This window comes from Pan troglodytes, chromosome 19, assembly GCF_028858775.2.
Source record: "Pan troglodytes isolate AG18354 chromosome 19, NHGRI_mPanTro3-v2.0_pri, whole genome shotgun sequence".
Lineage (NCBI taxonomy): Eukaryota > Metazoa > Chordata > Mammalia > Primates > Hominidae > Pan > Pan troglodytes.
In genome coordinates this window covers 28,621,819-28,645,579 of record NC_072417.2, presented here as the reverse complement: position 1 = coordinate 28,645,579, position 23,761 = coordinate 28,621,819, and the positions used below count along the sequence as shown (strand labels likewise).

Genomic DNA, 23,761 nt, shown 5'->3' with positions numbered 1-23,761 from the left:
ACAGCACCATAGGATGGAAGAGCTTGTGTTTTAGTCTCAGAAAGGCATGAATTTGAATGTTGACTGTGGCACTTGTTGGACCAAATTATTCAACTTCCCTGAGGCTGGGATTCCTTTTCTATAAAACAGGGATGAAAATCTCGTGTTTTGCAGGATAATTGTGAAAATTAGAGATAATGTATGTAAAATTCTTGGCAGGTAGCACACACCCTATATGTGGGAAGCACTGTTAAAACACTCAGGGACTTGGGTTGAAATGTCCCGACATTTGTCTTTTGCTCTGTAAAAAATAATCTCAACCGGGCGCGGTGGCTCAAGCCTGTAATCCCGGCACTTTGGGAGGACCAGACGGGCAGATTGCTTCATTCTAGGAGTTCAAGACCAAGGATCGCGGATTGCTTGAGTCTAGGAGTTCGAGACTAGCCTGGGCAACATGGCGAAACCCCATCACTACGAATAATAGAAACAAATTAGCACGGCGTGGTGGCGCGACTCTATAGTTCCAAGTACTCGGCAGGCTGAGGTGGGAGGATTGCTTGAGCCCAGGAGGTGGAGGCTGCAGTGAGCCGAGATCGTGCCACTGCACTCCAGTCTGGGCAAAAGAGAGAGAACTTGTCTCAAACAAACAAAAAAATGGCCCGGCGCGGCGGTTCACGCCTGTAATCCTAGCACTTTGGGAGGCCGAGGCGGGAGGATCACTTGAGGTCTGGAGGTCGAGACCAGCCTGGCCAACATGGTGAAACCCTGTCTCTACTAAAAACACAAAAGTTAGCCGGGCGTGGTGGCGGGAGCCTGTAATCCCAGCTACTCGGGAGGCTGAGGCAGGAGAATCGCTTGAACCCAGGAGGTGGAGGTTGCAGTGAGCCGAGATCGCGCCACTAACACTCCAGGATGGGCGACAGAGCGAGACTCCGTCTCAAAGGAAAACAAAAAACAAACAAAAAAAAGTCATCCTAGTAGTTAAAAGATTTGTTAAAAAGGATGTTGAAATTATTTTGTCACGGAGCCTGGGAGTATTTGTTTAATCAGTTACCGATAAAGTTTTGGTTAAAAAAAAAAAAACTCGGTTTGTTCCGTTTCAATAAAGCTTTGCTCAAACGGGGAGCTCCGGGAGCTCATCGCGAGACTCAGGTGAAACGCGTTTCTAGTTTGGGACCTGATCTCGCGTTGTTTGATAAGCAGGGGACTGAGGTGAAAGCGAAGCACGAAACATCGCGAGAGGCTACTGGACTCTCGCGACGATTTCTGGGATTGCCCCTCCCCCCTTCTCCAAGTGCCGTTTCGGTTTAATCTAGTGTGTGACTGAGTCTGTGTGAGGGAGAGAGTGTGTGTGGTGTGGAGGTGAAACGGAGGCAAGAAAGGGGGCTACCTCAGGAGCGAGGGACAAAGGGGGCGTGAGGCACCTAGGCCGCGGCACCCCGGCGACAGGAAGCCGTCGTGAACCGGGCTACCGGGTAGGGGAAGGGCCCGCGTAGTCCTCGCAGGGCCCCAGAGCTGGAGTCGGCCCCACAGCCCCGGGCCGTCGGCTTCTCACTTCCTCGACCTCCCCGGCGCCCGGGCCTGAGGACTGGCTCGGCGGAGGGAGAAAAGGAAACAGACTTGAGCCGCTCCCCGTTGTCTCGCAACTCCACTGCCGAGGAACTCTCATTTCTTCCCTCGCTCCTTCACCCCCCACCTCATGTAGAAGGGTGCTGAGGCGTCGGGAGGGAGGAGGAGCCTGGGCTACCGTCCCTGCCCTCCCCACCCCCTTCCTGGGGCGCTTTGGTGGGCGTGGAGTTGGGGTTGGGGGGGTGGGTGGGGGTTGCTTTTTGGAGTGCTGGGAAACTTTTTTCCCTTCTTCAGGTCAGGGGAAAGGGAATGCCCAATTCAGAGAGACATGGGGGCAAGAAGGACGGGAGTGGAGGAGCTTCTGGAACTTTGCAGCCGTCATCGGGAGGCGGCAGCTCTAACAGCAGAGAGCGTCACCGCTTGGTATCGAAGCACAAGCGGCATAAGTCCAAACACTCCAAAGACATGGGGTTGGTGACCCCCGAAGCAGCATCCTTGGGCACAGTTATCAAACCTTTGGTGGAGTATGATGATATCAGCTCTGATTCCGACACCTTCTCCGATGACATGGCCTTCAAACTAGACCGAAGGGAGAACGACGAACGTCGTGGATCAGATCGGAGCGACCGCCTGCACAAACATCGTCACCACCAGCACAGGCGTTCCCGGGACTTACTAAAAGCTAAACAGACCGAAAAAGAAAAAAGCCAAGAAGTCTCCAGCAAGTCGGGATCGATGAAGGACCGGATATCGGGAAGTTCAAAGCGTTCGAATGAGGAGACTGATGACTATGGGAAGGCGCAGGTAGCCAAAAGCAGCAGCAAGGAATCCAGGTCATCCAAGCTCCACAAGGAGAAGACCAGGAAAGAACGGGAGCTGAAGTCAGGGCACAAAGACCGGAGTAAAAGTCATCGAAAAAGGGAAACACCCAAAAGTTACAAAACAGTGGACAGTCCAAAACGGAGATCCAGGAGCCCCCACAGGAAGTGGTCTGACAGCTCCAAACAAGATGATAGCCCCTCGGGAGCTTCTTATGGCCAAGATTATGACCTTAGTCCCTCACGATCTCATACCTCGAGCAATTATGACTCCTACAAGAAAAGTCCTGGAAGTACCTCGAGAAGGCAGTCGGTCAGTCCCCCTTACAAGGAGCCTTCGGCCTACCAGTCCAGCACCCGGTCACCGAGCCCCTACAGTAGGCGACAGAGATCTGTCAGTCCCTATAGCAGGAGACGGTCGTCCAGCTACGAAAGGAGTGGCTCTTACAGCGGGCGATCGCCCAGTCCCTATGGTCGAAGGCGGTCCAGCAGCCCTTTCCTGAGCAAGCGGTCTCTGAGTCGGAGTCCACTCCCCAGGTGAGCTATTTGTCTAACAGTCCTTCCTCATTTAGGGTGGGTTGCGAGGAATTGGCATTCAGCGTGTTAACATTGTCTGGAAGCCCGCAGTGTTCATCATTGACTAGAACACTTTGCTGTTGGCTAGTCATTCCAGTGTGTGAATCTGTCTCCCCTTAACCCAGAATTCGAGAAGTGAAGAGTACATAGGCCTCAAACCGCTAAAGGTAGGTACTTCCAGTGGTGGGGTCTTCAGTTGTAAGCTTCTGAGTGAGAAACGTCAAAGGCTTCTGCTTAGTGAGTGGATGGAGTTGATACTAGTTCCCAGAGCATGTCTAGCTATTTCTGTTGCTTAGTTTTAAATTTGTAAAAATCACATTGGTATTTGTGCTTTAGACTCTATGGGACCTGGTTGAAGACTTAAGAAATTGGTATGGAAGTTACTTGCCTAGTTTATCCTATTTGTGTTGTCCACTGAGTCCCCAAACCTGTACATTTATTCATTTCCTACTTGGCACTGTTTTAATTATTTACAAAAGATTCCTGTCTTTTAACTGATGTTTTAGTGGAAATTCAGCTGATTAGTCTGTTACCCTTTTAATGGTATAACCTAGCAGAAATTGGTTCCAAGGACAATTTGGTTTTCTTAACAGCATCATCACTGACCTACCTTGTGACCGCTGACAATTTTCAAAATCTTTCTCTAAAACACATAGTAATAATGCCTTCTTTATATTTTTGCGAGAAAGGCATGCTAGTTTGAAATTTTGTTGTTAGAGTGAATTATTTGGAAAACTGTGTTCTTGTTCCTAGGTAATGAGATGTACCTCCTTTGTGGCCTCACTTCTGTTCACAAAAACAGAATGTGGGCTTTAGTTAGACCTTTGTGGAGTCCTAATGTTGCTTTGTGACCTTTAGCAAATGAGTTAATTTCTCCTTGCCTGAGTTGCTTCAGGTGTAAAATGGGAATAATAAATACCTACTTTTAAGGGTTGTGATGATTAAATTAGTCAATTTGAAGTGCATAGCACAGTGCCTTGTACATAATACCACTCAGTAAATTATGAGTGAGGATGTTGAACACTGGTAGAGAAATTGTGCTAATTTGAAAAAAATTCATGCATGACTTTTTTTTTCTTTGAAAGACAGGATCTTGCCCTGTTGCCTAGGCTGGAGTGCAGTGGCATCATCTTGGCTCACTGCAGCCTTGACTTCCCAGGCTCAAGCAATCCGTCCACCTCAGCCTCCTGAGTAGCTGGGATTACAGGTTCATGCCGCCATGCCTGGCTAATTTTTTTTTCTTTTTTTCTTTTTTTTTTTTGGAGAGACTGGGTTTTGCCCTGTTGCCCAGGATGGTCTTGAACTCCTGAGCTCAAGCAATCCTCCTGCCTCCCAAAGTGCTGGGATTACAGGCATGAGCCACCACGCCTGGCTCATGCATGGCTTTTGTATTTCAGTGTAATTTTTGCTGACTTAAAGTTACAATTCATAAATGGTGTGAGTACATCAAGCTGCAGAGTGTTCCTAGCTGTCAAGGGCTGGAGTTCTTAATGTTTCCTCCTGCATTTTATTATAAAAAATTTTCCAGCACAGAAAGGTTGTAGTGAACACCCAAATATGTAACACCAAGATTCTACAATAAATATTTGCTGTATCCAGGCTGGGCAACATAGTGAGGCCCCGTTCTCTACAGGAAAAAAAAAAAAAATTAGCTGGTCGCGGTGGTGCACATCTGTAGTCCCCACTGCCTGGGAGGCTGAGGTGGGAGGATTGCTTGAGCCTAGGAAGTCAAGGCTGCAGTGAGCTGTGATCACACCACTGCACTCCAGCCTGAGCAACAGAGTGAGACCCTGTCTCAAAAAAAAAAAAATTGGGCCAGGAGGAGTGGCTCACACCTGTAATCTCAGCACTTTGGGAGGCCGAGGCGGGCGGATCACGAGGTAGGAAGTTTGAGACCAGCGTGGCCAATGTGGTGAAATGCTGTCTCTATAAAAATATAAAAAATTAGTTGGGTGTGGTGGCGTGCGCCTGTAGTCCCAGCTACTCGGAAGGCTGAGGCAGGAGAATCAGTTGAGCCCGGGAGGCAGAGGTTGCAGTGAGCTGAGATCGTGCCATTGCGCTCCAGCCTAGGTGACAGAGACAGAGTAAGACTCAAGTCTTAAAAAAAAAAAAAGCCATGTATTTTGTAATCTATCTACCTGTCCATTAATCTATCTTTTATTTTCATTTACTTCAAAGTAAGTTGTAGACATCAGTATACTTCATTCTAAACACTTTAACATGTTTACCATTAGCTGGATTACCCTTTTTTTTTTTTGGAGGGGTGAGGAGTAAAATTTATATACAGTAAAATGCCTAAGTCTTAAGTGTAGCATTTGTAAAGCTGCTTTGTTTTTTGGTTTTTTTTGAGACAGAGTCTTGTTTTGTTGCCCAGGCTGGAGTGCAGTGGAGCGATCTCGGTTCACTGCAACCTCTGCCTCTCGGGTTCAAGCTATTCTCCTGCCTCAGCCTCCTGAGAGTAACTGGAATTACAAGCGCCCACCATCACATCTGGCTAATTTTTGTGTTTTTTTAGTAGAGACAGGGCTTTACCATGTTGGCCAGGTTGGTCTCCAACTCCTGACCTCAGGTGATCCAGCAGCCTCGGCCTCCTAAAGTGCTGGGATTACAGGCGTGAGCCAATGCGCCCAGCCATGCTGCTTAGTGTTTTAAGGAAGTCTAAAAAGTATTCTTAGGATATTTGTTTCTTGATAGAGTAGTTCATTAAGGCTGTAAAAATTGTTAACTTTAGGGTATGGGAGTAGAGAAGAGTGTGCTAAGACTAAAACACTAAAAGGAGTTTCAGTAAGAAGTGCTTCTTTCTAGTGATTCCTTTTGGATTCTCAGGTAAAACAGCATATCTCATGTTCTCTTAAGAGAGTAGAGGAGGCTGGGCGTGGTGGCTTATGCCTATAATCCCAAGCACTTTGGGAGGCCAAGGCGGGCAGATCACCTGAGGTCAGGAGTTTGAGACCAGCCTGGCCAGCGTGGTGAAACCCCGTCCCTACTAAAAATACAAAAATTAGCCAGGCGTGGTGGCATGCGCCTATAATCCCAGCTACTCGGGAGGCTGAGGCAGGAGAATCGCTTGAACCTGGGAGGCAGAGGTTATAGTGAGCCAAAGTCATGCCACTGCACTCCAGCCTGGGCGACAGAACGAGACTGCGTCTCAAAAAAAAAAAAAAGAAGAAAGAAAAAGGCCAGGCGCAGTGGATCACGCCTGTAATCCTAGCACTTTGGGAGGCTGAGGCGGGCGGATCACCTGAGGTCGGGAGTTCGAGACCAGCCTGACCAACATGGAGAAACCCTTTCTCTACTAAAAATACAAAATTAGCTGGGCGTGGTGTCACATACCTGTAATCCCAGCTACTTGGGAGGCTGAGGCAGGAGAATTGCTTGAACCCAGGAGGAGGAGGTTGGGGTGAGCCGCGATTGCAATAATTGCACTCCATCCTGGGCAACAAGAGTGAAACTCCATCTGAAAAAAAAAAAAAAAAAAAAAAGCAGAGGAATATCTACTCACATAATTTAGTCAGTAATGGTAAAAATAAGTTTAGAAAAAATTGGAGACACAATATGGTAGCGTAGCATGCAAATATAAACATATAATATTCCCAGAGACACATGCACGCTTTTAGTTGGCTTATAGAGAGCATTATATGTTTGTATGTGTGCATTACATGTTTTTCTTCATTGATTGAAATTCTAAACAGTACAAAAATTTTGTAGAGTCAGAGGAACATATAGATCCCTTCTATGATATTCTCTGTGTTTTTTTCCTTGGGAGACAGTCAAAATGAAATAAGCAACATTTTATTTTATTTTATTTTATTTTATTTTATTTTATTTTTTTAATTTGAGACAGAGTCTCTGTCGCCAGGCTGGAGTGCAGTGGTGCGATCTGAGCTCACTGCACCCTCCGCCTCCCAGGTTCAAGCGATTCTCCTGCCTCAGCCTCCCAAGTAGCTGGGACTACAGGCGCGCGTCACCATGCCCAGCTAATTTTTGTATTTTTAGTAGAGACGGGGTTTCACCATGTTGGCCAGGATGGTCTTGATCTGTTGACCTCGGGATCTGCCTGCCTCAGCCTCCCAAAGTGCTGGGATTACAGGCATGAGCCACCACGCCCGGCGAAACAACCTAATTTTAAAAGACTGAAAATGCTTTGGCAGAAATGCAGTGTCTTTGCATCCGCTAGATTAGCAATGATTAATAGTTGAGTGGAACCTAACTTAATTCGGTGAGTTGGGGGGAAATACATTTGTTTTTGAAGACATTTCTTGAAGACACATTGCTTATTGCTGGCTGTGTTTACCTATTTGTTGTCTACTCCTCCGCTTTTTTCTAGAAGAGTGAACCTGGAACTTAAATGTAGCATTTGTATCACTAAAAATACCACAAGTATATGGCCATCCAAATCTGTTAACAGTAGGCTTCTGTGAGAAATTGAAGGGTTTCTAACAGACTTCCTTAGGAAGATTTGGTCATGCTGACTAAAACAGTAGTACTTGGTAGCTAGCTGGCATTAGTGTTTTGGGTTTTACATGTTTTCCCTGGGATAGAGATGTTACTTAGCTGTATTTCAAGCAGAGAAAAACTCTTGTTTCAGCCAAATATGTACAGAAGGAATATTAGTTTTCTTAAGGGTAAGTGCATATTTGGTCAATATCAGTACCTTTCAGTATTTTATATTCTCATGTTCATGTTTGCGTTGTTGTTTTTTAGTCCTATTGATTCCAACAATATTTTTAGTTTTAGTTTTTTTTTTGAGATGGAGTGTCTCTCTGTCACCCAGGCTGGAGTGCAGTGGCGTGATCTTGGCTTACTGCAACCTCCGCCTCCCGGGTTCAAGCAATTCTCCTGCCTTAGCCTCCCGAGCAGCTGGGATTACAGGCGCATACCACCATGCCCGGCTAATTTTTTTGTATTTTTAGTAGAGCTGGGATTTCACCATATTGGTCAGGCTGGTCTCAAACTCTTGACTTCAGGGTGATCCACCCGCCTCAGCCTCCCAAAATGCTGGGATTACAGGCGTGAGCCACCGCGCCCAGCTTCCAATAATAATTTTATATTTTAACTAACTTTTGGAAGCAAACTTGCAAGAAGCAGTATAGGTAAAAGAAAATCATCGCTGCCATTATGCAAGTTGTTTCCCTTACACATATATGTTGTTTTGAAACATTTTGGTTCATGTCAGTCTTACTATATGTCAGTCTTACCATATCTCCCTGATCAAAGATAAAGGAAGATGTGATGATCTAGAATGGAAGCAATTTGTTTTAGACTACTGGGAAAATTTTGTTTTGTCCAATTATGCTTTTAATATTTTTATTTTATTTATTTATTTTTTTGAGACGGAGTTTCACTCTTGTTGCCCAGGCTGGAGTGCATTGGCGCAGTCTCAGCTTACCACAACCTCTGCCTCCCAGGTTCAAGCAGTTCTCCTGCTTCAGCCTCTCGAGTAGCTGGGATTACAGGCATGCATCACCATGCCCGGCTAATTTTGTATTTTTAGTAGAGGCAGGGTTTCTCCATATTGGTCAGGCTGGTCTCGAACTCCCGAACTCAGGTAATCCGCCTGCCTCAGCCTCCCAAAGTGTTGGGATTACAGGCGTGAGCCACAGTGCCCGGCACTTTTAATGTTTTTATTTTAATTTATTTATTTATTTATTTATTTATTTATTTATTTTGAGACAGATTTTCGCTCTGTCGCCAGCCTGGAGTGCAGTGGCGTGATCTCTGCTCACTGCAACCTTGGCTTACTGCAACCTCCGCCTCCTGGGTTCAAGCGATTCTCCTCCCTCAGCCTCCCAAGTAGCTGGGAGTACAAGCATGTACCACCACACCCAGCTAATTTTTGTATTTTTAGTATATACAGGGTTTTACCATGTTGGCCAGGATGGTCTTGATCTCCTGACCTCGTGATCTGCTGCCTTGGCCTCCCAAAGTGCTGGGATTACAGGCGTGAGCCACAGCACCCGGCCTTTGTTGGTTTTTTGTTTTGTCACACATTGAGGCCTTAGCAGGTTAGGCTTTAGTAAAAAGTCATGAGAATTAATGACATTTGGGTTTCAACTTAAAATGATCTGCCCCATAGATTCCCAGATTTTATTTCCAAAGCCTTTCTTAAGAAGACAATTAATTAAACATGCAATAATATCTTTAGGAGTTTCTAAAAAGTCTATTGGAAATCATTTTATAATTAAGATATTAGGAGCCCTCATGTTTTTGAAAAGTTCTAAAAGTTATTTTGGTAAAACATTTTCTCCACTTTATTTGTTTTGTAAATCCTAAGTCTTATGTGTTGGAAATTTGTTTAGTACTTTATTTTAAACTTTACAACTTTATTATAAACTGAGGATGCAAGGAACAACATATTTTTCTGGGCTCTGCCAGTTAACTCTCTAGCTAACAAATTTAGGTTTTGGTGAAGCATGCTTGTTGCTTTTAACTTCCTGATGGATATAACCCACCTTTACTATGGAGTATGACTTCTTTTTTTTTTTTTTTGAGATGGAATTTTGCTGTTGTTGCCCAGGCTGGAGTGCAGTGGCACAATCTCGGCTCACCGCAACCTCCGCCTCCTGGGTTCAAGCGATTCTCCTGCCTCAGCCTCCCAAGTAGCTGGGATTACAGGCGCCCACCACAACGCCTGGCTAATTTTGTATTTTTAGTAGAGACGGGGTTTCTCCATGTTGGTCAGGCTAGTCTCGAACTCCCAATGTCAGGCGATCCACCCATCTTGGCCTCCCAAAGTGCTGGGATTACAGGCGTGAGCCACCGCACCTGGCCAAGCATGACTGCTTTATCCTGTTTTCACTTTATCAAAGATTAAATTCAAAATTCTGAAAGTAATCATTGTGAGTATGGCTGTTTCTTTTCCAATGTGGGAAAAAAATAGTGACCCATCTTTTTTCAGATGAATAAGTAGTAGGTAATTTTATTGTTATATGATTCAGATATGTTTTCATGTAGGATTTAGTTTAATCTTTTTTTTTTTTTTTTGAGATGTAGTCTCACTCTGTTGCCCAGGCTGGAGTGCAGTGGCTTACTGTAAGCTCCACCTCCCAGGTTCATGCCATTCTCCTGCCTCAGCCTCCTGAGTAGCTGGGACTACAGGTGCCTGCCACCACGCCTGGCTAATTTTTTGTATTTTTTAGTAGAGATGCGGTTTCACCGTGTTAGCCAGGATGGTCTCGATCTGCTGACCTGGTGATCCGCCCGCCTCAGCCTCCCAAAGTGCTGAGATTACAGGTGTGAGCTACCGTGCCCGGCCAGTTTAATCTATTTTTTAAATGAACTTTATTTCTTTAGAGTAGTTTAAGATTTACAGAAAAATTGTGAAGATAGTGCAAAGAAGTCTCATATATCCCTGCATCCAGTTTCTCCTATTGTTAACATCTTACATTAATGTGGTACAGTTGTTACAGTTAATGAACCAATATTGATACATAATTATAAACTGGAGTCCATACTTTATTTAGATTTACTTAGTCTACCTAATGTCCATTTTCTGTTCCAGGATCTTACTCATTATACCATCTTACATTTAGTCCTGTCTCCTTGGGGTGCCTCTTGATTGGGCTGGTTTCTCAGACTGTCCTTGTTTTTGATGGCACTTAATCTATTTTACAATTGATAAGTTACAGTTCTTCATAGTTTGTTTTGTTGATCTGTTTTCCTCCATATACTACTGTAGTCCATTCATTTAAAACTGGCTTTTTATTTTTCCAGTAGGAAATCCATGAAGTCCAGAAGTAGAAGTCCTGCATATTCAAGACATTCATCTTCTCATAGTAAAAAGAAGAGATCCAGTTCACGCAGTCGTCATTCCAGTATCTCACCTGTCAGGCTTCCACTTAATTCCAGTCTGGGAGCTGAACTCAGTAGGAAAAAGAAGGAAAGAGCAGCTGCTGCTGCTGCAGCAAAGATGGATGGAAAGGAGTCCAAGGGTTCACCTGTATTTTTGCCTAGAAAAGAGAACAGTTCAGTAGAGGCTAAGGATTCAGGTTTGGAGTCTAAAAAGTTACCCAGAAGTGTAAAATTGGAAAAATCTGCCCCAGATACTGAACTGGTGAATGTAACACATCTAAACACAGAGGTAAAAAATTCTTCAGATACAGGGAAAGTAAAGTTGGATGAGAACTCCGAGAAGCATCTTGTTAAAGATTTGAAAGCACAGGGAACAAGAGACTCTAAACCCATAGCACTGAAAGAGGAGATTGTTACTCCAAAGGAGACAGAAACATCAGAAAAGGAGACCCCTCCACCTCTTCCCACAATTGCTTCTCCCCCACCCCCTCTACCAACTACTACCCCTCCACCTCAGACACCCCCTTTGCCACCTTTGCCTCCAATACCAGCTCTTCCACAGCAACCACCTCTGCCTCCTTCTCAGCCAGCATTTAGTCAGGTTCCTGCCTCCAGTACTTCAACTTTGCCCCCTTCTACTCACTCAAAGACATCTGCTGTGTCCTCTCAGGCAAATTCTCAGCCCCCTGTACAGGTTTCTGTGAAGACTCAAGTATCTGTAACAGCTGCTATTCCACACCTGAAAACTTCAACGTTGCCTCCTTTGCCCCTCCCACCCTTATTACCTGGAGATGATGACATGGATAGGTAAGTCCTATAGTGAACTGGAAAAAACCCCCTTGATCTAAACATAAAGCATTTTCTGTTTTAATCTTTGTCAACACTACCCTCATGGTTTTATGAACAGGAAATGTCTTTGATAGTTTCAGTGGGAAAGTCTGTAATTATGACATTATTACTTGGGAAGAGAGAATTAGAATTTGAGGCCTGGTTAACCCATTTTATCATTAAGTTTATTTTATTTATTTTATATTTTTTGTATTTTGAGTCATGGTCTTGCTCTGTCGCCCAGGCTGTAATGCAGTGGCGTCATCTCAGCTTACTGCAACATCTGCCTCACAGGTTCAAGCGATTCTCCCACCTCACCCTCCCCAGCAGCTGGGACTACAGGCATGCACCACCATGCCTCGCTAATTTTTGTGTTTTTAGTAGAGATGGGGTTTCACCATGTTGGCCATACTGGTCTGGAACTCCTGACCTCAAGTGATTTTCCCACCTAGGCCTGCCAAAGTGCTGGGATTACAGGCATGAGCCACCATCCCTAGCCTAAGTTTATTGATAATGCTAATTTTGATTAAAATTTTAAAAAAATCGAGTTTTCCCTTAAATTTTTGTTGAAAATATTAATACCTATAGAAAAATTAAAAGAATAATAGGCTGGATGCAGTGGCTCATGCATGTAATCCCAGCACTTTGGGAGGCTAGGGCAGGCGGATCACCTGAGGTCAGGGGTTCAAGACCAGGCTGGCCAACATGGTGAACCCCCATCTCTACTAAAGATACAAAAATTAGCTGGGCGTGGTGGTGGGCCCCTGTAATCCCAGCTACTTGAGAGGCTGAGGCAGGAGAATTGCTTGAACCCAGGATACGGAGGTTGCAGCGAGCCAAGATCGCATATTGCCGTATTTGCTCTGTGGATATCATGACACTTTACTTCTAAATATTTCAGTGTGTCTCTCCTAATAATAACGTTCTATATAATTACAATATCTTCATCACCCTGAAAAATTTAACATTGACTTAGTAACATCAATAGTTATATAAATAACATGCTATCGGCCAGGCGCGGTGGCTCACGCCTGTAATCCCAGCACTTTGGGAGGCCAAGGCAGGCGGATCACAAGGTCAGGAGATCGAGACCATCCTGGCTAACACGGTGAAACCCCGCCTCTACTAAAGATTTAAAAAATTAGCTGGGCATGGTGGCAGGTGCCTGTAGTCCCAGCTACTTGGGAGGCTGAGGCAGGAGAATGGCGTGAACCTGGGAGGCGGAGGTTGCAGTAAGTCGAGATCGCGCTGCTGTACTCCAGTCTGGGCGATAGAGTGAGACTCCGTCTTAAAAAAAAAAAAAAAAAGCTATCAATAATCATAATATTTAACCAAATAGTCCCAGTAGCCCCCAAAATGTCTTTATTGTTGGTTTTTGTTTTCAGTTGGAATTCAAAATAACTCACAAAATGTCTTTTATAGCCGGGTTTGTTTTTTCTCTCCTGATCCCAGGGTCCAAACTAGGATTATTTTGAAAAGGGCTGCTTTAAAAAAAAAAAAAAATTATTCCATAAAAAGTAAAAGAATAATATGTAAAGTATTTGCTAATTAGAATATAATTCACAATGGGATGATGGGAAGAGCTTTAATTTTAATGAGTCCTCTGAATATTGAGAACTGAAATGATTATGAAGCATGAATCTAATTTTATAGAAGGCATTAACAAAAATACTTCTTTAAGGCTGGGCTTGGTGGCTCACGCCTGTAATTTCAGCACTCTGGAAAGCCGAGGTAGATAAGATCACTTGAACCCAGGAGTTCAAGACCAGCCTGGCCAACACGATGGAACCCCATCTCTACTAAAAAAAAAATACAAAAATTAGCCGGGTGTGGCCAGGTGCGGTGGTTCATGCCTTTAATCCCAGCACTTTGGGAGGCCAAGGCGGGCGAATCATGAGGTCAGCAGTTCAAGACCAGCCTGATATGGTGAAACCCTGTCTCTACTAAAAATACAAAAATTAGCTGGGCGTGGTGGCGGTTGCCTATAGTCCCAGCTACTCGGGAGGCTGAGGCAGAAGAATTACTTGAACCCAGGAGGTGGAGGTTGCAGTGAGCTGAGATCGTGCCACTGCCCTCTAGCCTGGGCAACAGAGCCAGACTCCGTCTCAAAAAAAAAAAAAAAGAAAAATTAGCCAGGCGTGGTGGCAGGCGCCTGTAATCCCAGCTACTCAGAAGGCTGAGGTGGGAGGATTGCTTGAACTCAGGAGGCAGAGGCTGCAGTGAGCCGAGGTCATGCCACTGCACTCCAGCCTGGGTGACAGAGCGAAACTCTGTCTCTAAACAGTTTTTATGTATTTCCTTAATATCTTGACAAGACTAACTAGGCAAGTACCACCAAACACACTTGCTTTAGCAGTGACATGTGATGGCAGTCTTTGTGTTATGGTTTGCTTATTCTACTGTGATATTGTGCTCTTTGGGATGTGAATTGCATTTATTGAAACAAACTTTTCATTGTAAGCACAAAATTAAGTGCCACCGATCTTGCATCCTAGCCTAATTCCCAAGCCTTCATTCCTTTCAAGGTGATAATTGTAATTTTATTTCATTTTATTTTGAGACAGGATCTGGCTCTGTCCCCCAGGCTGGAGTGCAGTGGTGTGATCTGGGCTTATTGCAACTTCTGCCTCCCAGACTCAAGTGATCCTCCCACCTCAGCTTCCTGACTAGTTGGGATTACAGGTGCATGCCACTACACCCGGCTAATTTATTTTTTGTAGACATGGGGTTACATCATGTTGCCCAGGTTGGTCTTGAGCTCCTGGACTCAAGTGATCCGCTTGCTTTGGCCTTCCAAAGTGTTGGGATTACAGGCATGAACCACCACTCCCGGCCAATATTGGTCATTTGAATGATGATACATTGCAGCCCTCTGGGTGAGAAAGTATGTTTTTTCGTACCCTCTGTTCTTTAGAGAAGATGCAAGTACAGTAAATGGAAAGGGGGAGAAAAACTATTTTAAGGAATGGCTCCATCACTATAGAAAGAAATATGATGTTTCCTTTTTTTTTTTTTTTTGGCATTACCAGACTGCCAAAATCTGATTTTTTATTTTTATTTTTTTTTTGAGATGGAGTCTCTTTCTGTTGCCCAGGCTGGAGTGCAATGGCGCGATCTCAGCTCACTGCAGCCTCTGCCTCCTGGGTTCAAGTGATTCTCATGCCTCAGCTCCTCTGAGTAGCTGAGATTACAAGCATGTGCCACCATGCCTGGCTAACTTTTGTATTTTTAGTAGAGACAGGGTTTCACCATGTTGGCCAGGCTGGTCTCGAACTCCTGACCTTAAATGATTCTCCCACCTGGGCCTTCCAAAGTGCTGGGATTACAGGCATGAGCCACTGCACCCAACCCAAAATGTGATTTTAAAGAAAAATTCCATATACTCTTTCTAACATTAATAGGTATTTATGGACTGAGCTTTGTGGATGTAATCCCAGTACTTTGGGAGGCCATGGTGGGAGGACTGTTTAAGGCCAGGAGTTCAAAACCAGCCTGGACAACAACATAGTGAGACCCCATCTCTATAAAACATTTAAAAATTAGTTGGATGTGGTGGCAGGTACCTTTAGCCCTAGCTACTTGGGAGGCTGAGGCAGGAGGATCACTTGAGCCCAGGAGTTCAAGGCTGCGGTGAACTATGATTGGGCCACTGTACGCCAGCTTGTGTGAAAGAGACCCTGTCTTTAAAAATAAAATTTTAATTAAAAAGTAATAACAAATTCTGCCACGTGATGAAAATTACAGAAGAGAAGAAGAGAACCTGAAATTTTTTTTTTTTTTTTTTTGAGACAGTGTCTCACACTGTTGTCCGGGCTGGAGTGCAGTGGCGATCTTGGCTCACTGCAAACTCCATCTCCCAGGTTCAGGCGATTCTTCTACCTTAGCCTCCCGAGTGGCTAGGATTACAGGTGCCCGCCACCACGCCCAGCTAATTTTTTGTATTTTTAGTAGAGACAGGGTTTCACCATGTTGGCCAGGCTGGTCTCGAACTCCTGACCTCGTGATTCGCCCACCTAGGCCTCCCAAAATACTGAGATTACAGGTGTGAGCCACCGTGTCAGGAACAGAATCTCAAATTTATGTGGAAAAAATTAACTTGAGGTCCAAAATATAGATAGATAAAAGCCGTAGATAAAAAGATAAAAGCCATATTTTTATAGTTTTTGTTGGAAAAGGAAATAGTTGAGCATTGTCCAAAGGGACCCTGGCCCTTTAGCTATAGGAACCTCATTTCAATACTTGTTTACATAGTGGCTAGAATATTAATGTGGGTAAGAATCTTGATTTTGATTTTTTTTTTTTTTTACTTCAGAAAAATGTTTAGGAAACAAAAAGCATCTTGATGATTTTTTTCTTTTTTGAGACAGATTCTCTCTCCATAGCCAGGCTGGAGTGCAGTGGCAAGATCTTGGCTCACTGCAACTTCCCAGGGTTCAAGCGATTCTCCTGTCTCAGCCTCCCGAGTAGATGGGACCACAGGCACCCGCCACCACACCCAGCTAATTTTTGTATTTTTAGTAGAGGTAGGGTTTCACCATATTTCTCCTGGATGGTCTCGATGTCTTGATCTCGTGATCTGTCCGCCTCAGCCTCCCAAAGTACTGAGATTACTGGCATGAATCCCCGTGCCCCAACTATTTATTATTTTATTTATTTATTTTTTAAGATGGAATTTTTGCCCTTGTTGTCCAGGCTGGAGTGCAGTGACGTGATCTCGGCTGCATCCGCCTCCTGGGTTCAAGCAATTCTCCTGCCTCAGCCTCCCAAGTAGCTGGGATTGCAGGCACCTGCCACCATGCTCAACTAATTTTGTATTTTTAGTAGAGAATGGGTTTCGCCCTGTTGGCCAGGCTGGTCAGGAACTCCTGATCTCAGGTGATCTACCTGCCTTGGCCCCACAAAGTGCAGAGATTACAGGCATGAGCCACCATGCCTGCCATTTTTTTTTTTTTTTTTTTTTTTTGAGACAGAGTTCTGCTCTGTCGCCCAGGCTGGAGTGCAATGGGGCAATCTCAGCTCACTGCAACCTCCGCCTCCCAAGTTCAAGCGATTCTCCTGCCTTAGCCTCCTGAGTAGCTGGGATTACAGGTGCCCACCACCACGCCTGGCTAATTTGTGTATTTTTATTAGAGATGGGGGTTTCACCATGTTGGTTACAAACTCCTGACCTTAAATGATCCACCTGCCTCGGGCTTCCAACGTGCTGGAATTACAGGCGTGAACCACCAGGTCCAGCCCTAATCTAATTATTATTATTATTTTTTGAGACAGTCTCACTCTGTTGCCCAGGCTGGAGTGCAGTGGTGCCATCTTGGCTCACCACAACCTCCACCACCAGGGTTCAAGCGATTCTCCTGCCTCAGCCTCCTGAGTAGCTGGGACTACAGGTGTGTGCCACCATGTCTGGCTAATTTTTGTAGTGTTTTTATTTTTGTTTTTGTTTTAGATGAAGTCTGGAGTCTCACTCTGTTGCCCAGGCTGGAGTGAGTCTCACCCTGTTGCCCAGGCTGGAGTGTAGTGGCGCGATCTTGGCTCACCACAACCTCCACCTCCTGGGTTCAAGCGATTTTCCTGCCTCAGCCTCCCAAGTAGCTGGGACTACAGGCGCATGCCCAGCTAATTTTTTTGTATTTTTAGTAGAGACGGGGTTTCACTATGTTGGTCAGGCTGGTCTCGAACTCCTGACCTCAGGTGATCCACCCACCTTGGCCTCCCAAAGTGCTGGGATTACAGACGTGAGCCACTGTGCCCAGCTAATTTTTGTATTTTTATTTTTATTTATTTATTATTTATTTATTTATTTTTTTGAGTCAGAGTCTTGCTGTGTCGCCCAGGCTGGAGTGCAGTGGCTCGATCTTGGCTCACTGCAAGCTCCATCTCCTGTGTCCACGCTATTCTTCTGCCTCAGCCTCCCGAGTAGCTGGGACTACAGGCGCCTGCCACCACGCCCAGCTAATTTTTTGTATTTTTTAGTAGAGATGGGGTGTCGCCGTGTTAGCCAGGATGATCTCGATCTCCTGACCTCGTGATCTGCCCACCTCGGCCTCCCAAAGTGCTGGGATTACAGGCGTGAGCCACTGCACCCCGCCTATTTTTGTATTTTTAGTAGAGACGGGGTTTCACTACATTGACCAGGCTGGTCTTGAACTCCTGACTTCGGGGTCTGCCTGCCTCGGCCTCCCAAAGTGCTGGGATTACAGGCATGAGCCACTGCACCGGGCCCATCTAATTATTTTTAAACATGATTTTTTTTTTTTTTTTTTAGCCATCTCCTCCTCCACCTCTTTTTTTTTTTTTTTTTAAGAGATGGGGTCTTGCTATGTTGCCCAAGTTTGTCCCAAACTCCTCAACTCATGTGATCCTTCCACCTTGGCATCCCTAAATGCTGGCATTACATGTGTGAGCCGCTGAGTTTGGCCATTATTTTTTTTTTTGAGATGGATTCCTGCTGTCACCCAAGCTGGAGTGCAGTGGCTCAATCTCAGCTCACTGCAACTTCTGCCTCTGGGGTTCACATGACTCTCCTGCCTCAGCCTCCCCAGTAGCTGGAACTACAGGCGCATGCCACCATATCCGGATAATTTTTTTGTATTTTTAGTAGAGACAGGGTTTCATCATGTCAGCCAGGCTGGTCCCGAACTCCTGACCTTAGGTGATCCACCTGCCTTGGCCTCCCATAGTGCTGGGATTGGAAGCATGAGCCAACGTGCCCAGCCCTGGCCATGATTATTATCAGTATTCTACATATAAATAAATAATTAAAGGTAGAAAAACGGAAATAGGCCAGGTGCTGTGGCTCACTCCTATAATCCCAGCCCTTTGGGAGGCCAAGGCAAGAGGCTTGTTTGAGCCCATGTGTTTTAGGCTACATAGCCAGACCCTGTTTCTACCATTAAACAAGAAAAGGCATGATAGCATGCACCTGTGGTCTGAGCTACTTGGGAGACTGAGGTGGGATGATTACTGGAGCCTGGAAGGTCGGAGCTACAGTGAGCCATGATCGCACCACTGCACTCTAGCCTGGATAACAGTGAGATGTTGTATCAAAGAAAATGAGATGAGGATGTCTTCCATTATCAATTTTATTTTTTTATTTTAAATTCATGATGTGTTTCTGTTTCTATTTTGTGTGTGTGTGTGTGCTGCTATATCCATTTACCAGCTGCTCCTATCTTTGACATGAAAAGTAATTTTTACATAGGAAAGCTTTTTAGAAAGAAATCTAATGGCCGGGTGCGGTGGCTCACACCTGTAATCCCAGCACTTTGGAAGGCTGAGGCGGGCAGATCACGAGGTCAGGAGATCGAGACCATCCTGGCTAACACGATGAAACCCCGTCTCTACTAAAAATACAAAAAATTAGCCGGGCATGGTGGCGGGCCCCTGTAGTCCCAGCAACTCAGGAGGCTGAGGCAGGAGAATGGCATGAGCCCGGGAGGCGGAGCTTGCAGTGAGCCGAGATCATGCCACTGCACTCCAGCCTGGGCGACAAGCGAGACTCCGTCTGAAAAAAAAAAAAAAATCTAAAAGTTTCGTAAGGAGCTCACTTATATTCTCTGTTTTATCTTCTCACTCGAGACTGCAGCAGCATAATGTTGAGAATGTGACTTACACATCATTTTTAGTATGTTGTGGGTGGAATACAGAATGCAATTAGTAATGTTGGTTATTTTAATTGATGGGTAAATAAAACTTCTAATGGAGCCAGGATCAGGGCTTGTGTGAAATGACAGTGGACTTGTAAAAGAAGTCAGTGTGCACATAAAGAACATAAAGCTTACATTAGAGGATTTGTCTGGTTTTTTTTGTTTTGTTTTGTTTTTTGTTTTTTTCCCCCGAGACACAGTCTTGCTCTGTTGCCCAGGCTAGAATGCAGTGGCATGATCTCGGCTCACTGTAATCTCCGCCTCTCGGGTTCAAGCAATTCTCCTGCCTCAGCCTCCCAAGTAGCTGAGACTATAGGTGCTCACCACCATGCCTGGCTAATTTTTGTATTTTTAGTAGAGACAGGGTCTCCTCATGTTGGCCAGGTTGGTCTGAAATTCCTGACCTCAGGTGCTCCACCCACCTTGGCCTCCCAAAGTCCTGGGATTACAGGCGTGAGTCACTGCACTGGCTTTTTTTTTTTTTTTTAAGACAGAGTTTTGCTCTTGTTGCCCAGGCTGGAGTGCAATGGCGTGCTCTCGGCTGACTGCAACCTCCACTTCCTGGGTTCAAGCGATTTTCCTGCCTCAGCTGCCTGAGTAGCTGGGATTATAGGCCCCCGCCATCACGCCTAGCTAATTTTTATATTTTTAGTAGAGACGGGGTTTTACCATCTTTCCCAGGCTGATTGCAATCTCCTGACTTCATGTGATCCGCTCATCTGGGCCTCCCAAAGTGCTGGGATATAGGCGCGAGCCATCGTGTCCAGCCTAGAGGATTTAGTGTCATTTTGGGAAAAGAATGAAACTTTACTTTTTTTTTTTTTTTTTCGAGACAGAGTCTTACTTTGTCGTCCAGGCTGGAGTGCAGTGGCGTGATCTTGGCTCACTGTAACCTCCATCTCCATCTCTGAATCCCAAGTGATTCTCCTGCGTCACCCTCCCAAGTAGCTAGGATTACAGGCATGTACCATCATGCCCAGCTAGTTTTTTTTTTTTTTTTTTTTTTTTTTTGAGAGTTTTGCTAGTTGCCCAGGCTGGAGTGCAATGGTGCGATCTCAGCTCACTGCAACCTCTGCCTCCTGGGTTCTAGCGATCCACCTTCCTCAGTCTCCCAAGTAGTTGGGATTCCAACTAATTTTTTGTATGTGTAGTAGAGAGAGGGTTTCACCACGTTGGCCAGGCTGATCTCGAACCTCTGACCTCAAGTGATCCACCTGCCTTGGCCTCCCAAAGTGCTGGGATTACAGGTGTGAGCCAGCACGCTCAGCCAAAACTTTTCTTTTCTTTCAAACATGTATTTTGAATAGGAGTGTACTAGCTCAGGTATCAAATGCAAGAGTGAATTCAGCTAATGGTATTTCAAAAGCCTTTCTCATTTGTGGTCTATAATTCTTGATTTCAAGAAGCAAGGCAGCCCACGTCCAACATAGTACAATCTACATGACCATAGCTATTAATGGATATATTTCTGCCTTAAGTAGATCATCTGTATACTTTTCTTAGAAATTTCAGTTAACCAGCCAGGAGTGGTGGATCACGCCTGTAATCCCAGCACTTTGGGAGACCGAGGCCGGCGGATCACCTGAGGTCGGGAGTTGGAGACCAGCCTGGCCAACATGGAGAAACCCCATCTCTACTAAAAGTACAAAATAAGCAGGGTTTGGTGGCCTATGCCTGTAATCCCAGCTGCTTGGGAGGCTGAGGCAGGAGAATCCCTTGAACTTGGGGGGCGGAGGTTGCGGTGAGCCGAGATCACGCCATTGCACTCCAGCCTGGGCAACAAGAGCGAAACTCCGTCTCAAAAAAAAAAAAGAAATTTCAGTTAACCATATAGAATTTTTAAAGTCTTCTTTTCTTCTTTCTCTTTTTTTTTTTTTTTTTTTTTTTTTGGTGGCAGAATCTCACTGTCACCCAGGCTGGGGTACACTGGCGTGATCTTGCCTCACTGCAATCTCCACCTCCTGGCCTCAGCCTCCTGAGTAGCTGGGACTCCAAGCACAAGCCATGCCCGGCTGTTGTTTTTTTTTACGTTTTTGGTAGAGACCAAGTTTTGCCATGTTGCACAGGCTGGTCTCGAACTCCTGAGCTCAAGCAGTCTGCCCACCTTGGTCTTCCAAAGTGCTGGAATTACATGTGTGAGCCGCTGCGCCCAGCACTTCTGTGCTTGCTCTCTCTCTCTCTCTCGCTCTCTCTCTTTCTCTCTCTCTTTTCTTTTTTCTTTTTTTTGACAAAGTCTCATCCTGTTGCCCAGGCTGGACTGCGATGGCACTATCTCGGCTCACTGCAACCTCCGCTCCCGGGTTGAAGTGATTCTCCTGCCTCACCCTCCCAAGTAGCTGGGATTACAGGCAAGCGCCACCATGCCTGGCTAATTTTTTGTATCTTTAGTAGAGATGGGGTTTCACCAGGTTGGCCAGGCTGGTCTCAAACTCCTGACCTTGTGATCTGCCCGCCTCGGCCTCCCAAAGTGCTGGGATTACAGGCATGAGCCTGGCTTGCCTTTTTTTTTTTTTTTTTTTTTTTAAACAGAGTTTCGCTTTTTTTAGCCCAGGCTGGAGTGCAGTGGTGTGATCTCCACTCACTGCAACCTCCACCTCCTGGGTTCAACCAATTCTCCTGCCTCAGCCTCCTGGGTAGCTGGATTACAGGCGTGTGCCACCACACCCTGCTAATTTTGTGTTTTTAATAGAGATGGGGTTTCACCATTTTGGCCAAGGTGGTCTTGAACTCCTGACCTCAGGTGATCCACCCGCCTCGGCCTCTCAGAGTGCTAGGATTACAGGCTTGAGCTACCGCACCTGGCCTTGCTCTGTTTTTCTAATAGCCTTGTTCATTTGGAGCATACTGAACTTCAGGGGAGTCTACATTATTTTTAAAGGCTGTATCTCTATAAGTTCAGTAAACTCCAAATGAACCAGGATTTTCCTAGTAGAATGGGATGCTTGGTTTCCATTTTTTATGTACTTAACTAAACTTTTTTTTTTAGGGAACACTTCACGAATTTGTGTCATCTTTGTGCAGGGGCCATGATAATCTTTTCTGTATTGTTACGGTTTTAGTGTATGTGCTGCCAAAGTGAACAATCAACTACATTTTTTTTTTTTTTGAGGCAGAGTGTCTCTCTGTCACCCAGGCTGGAGTGCAGTGGTATGAACTCAGCTCACTGCAACCTACACCTCTCAGGTTCAAACAATTCTTGTGCCTTAGCCTCCCAAGTAGCTGGGATTACAGGCATGTGCCACCATGCTTGGCTGATCTTTGTATTTTTAGTAGAGAGGGGTTATGCCATATTGGCTAGGCTGTTATCTAACTCCTGGCCTCAAACAATCCACCTGCCTCAGCCTTTCAAAGTGCCCACTATGCCTGCCTCAACTAAATTTTTTTTTTTTTTTTTGAAACGGAGTCTCACTCTGTCCTCTAGGCTGGAGTACAGTGGCATGATCTCGGCTCACTGCAACCTTCGCCTCCTGGATTTAAGTGATTCTGCTGCCTCAGTCTCCTGAATAGCTGGGATTACAGGCTTGTGCCACCACGCCTGGCTAATTTTTGTATTTTTAGTAGAGACGGGGTTTCACCATGTTGGTCAGGCTGGTCTCGAACTCCTGCCCTCAAGTGATCCACCCGCCTTGGCCTCCCAAAGTGTTGGCATTACAGGCGTGAGCCACCTCGCCCTGGCTCAACTAAATTTTTGATAAAAGTTTGTAAATAGTGGTGAAATCACTGTTTCTTTTCTTTTCTTTTTTTTTTTTAAGAGACAAGTTTTCCCTTTGTCGCCCATGCTGGAGTTCAGTGGCCTGTGCACAGCTCACAGTATCCTCTACCTGCTAGGCTGGAGCGATCTTTCCACCTCAGCCTCTCAAGTAGCTTGGACTACAGGCACGTGCCATCATGCCTGGCTAATTTTTGTACTTTTTTGTAGAGATGGAGTTTGACTGTGTTGTCCAGGGTAGTAGAACTCCTAGACACAAGGAATACACCTTCCTTGGCCTTCTAGAGTGCTAGGATTACAGGCATGAGCCACCGTACCTGGTCTGAAATCATGTTTTAAACAACCAACTTCAAGGGGAAGGAGATAAAGGATTATATTTAAAGTAGTTTACGCTGTTAAAATGGGCAAATTATCTCATTGAAAAATTTAGTGTTTTTTAAACAGTTACAATTTATTTATTTATTTATTTATTTTTTGAGGCGGATTCTTACTCTCATGATCCGCCTACCTTGGCCTCCCAAAGTGCTGAGAGTACAGGCGTGAGCCACCACCCCTGGCGTAAATATTTATAAATTTTATATTTTTTCTTTTTTTTTTGTTTGAGACAGGATCTTGCTCTGTTGCCCAGGCTGGAGTGCAGTGGCACGATCTTGGCTCACTGCAACCGCTGCCTCCAGGTTCAAGTGATTCTCATGCCTCAACTTCCCAAGTGGCTGGGATTACAGGCATGAGCTACCACACTTGGCTAAGTTTTTGTATTTTTAGAAGAGACAGGGTTTCACCATGTTGGCCATGCTGGTCTCAAACTCCTGGCCTTAAGTGATATGCCTACCTCGGCATTCCAA

At 45.2% G+C, this 23,761-nt stretch overlaps 1 protein-coding gene and 1 non-coding gene across 23 annotated transcripts in view; one reads left to right on the top strand and one right to left on the bottom strand.

Moving 5' to 3' along the window:
* The first annotated feature begins 1,176 nt into the window (after positions 1–1,176).
* CDK12 (cyclin dependent kinase 12) overlaps positions 1,177–23,761 on the top strand; it is a 105,776-nt gene continuing 83,191 nt past the window's right edge. For 7 of the 22 annotated variants that reach the window (XM_054671593.2, XM_054671596.2, XM_054671592.2 and 4 more), the window contains exons 1-2: positions 1,772–2,903; positions 10,656–11,540. In XM_054671593.2, coding sequence (XP_054527568.1) covers positions 1,858–2,903; positions 10,656–11,540 — 1,931 coding nt within the window. In that variant the 5' untranslated portion in view covers positions 1,772–1,857. Of the gene's footprint in view, positions 1,455–1,686; positions 2,904–10,655; positions 11,541–23,761 lie in introns of those variants that run through there. The other 15 variants (XM_063798610.1, XM_054671586.2, XM_054671578.2 and 12 more) reach the window with 6 other exon arrangements.
* On the bottom strand, positions 22,186–22,288 carry LOC112206115 (U6 spliceosomal RNA). The gene has a single exon (XR_002940324.2). It is a non-coding gene; the product is annotated as a U6 spliceosomal RNA (small nuclear RNA).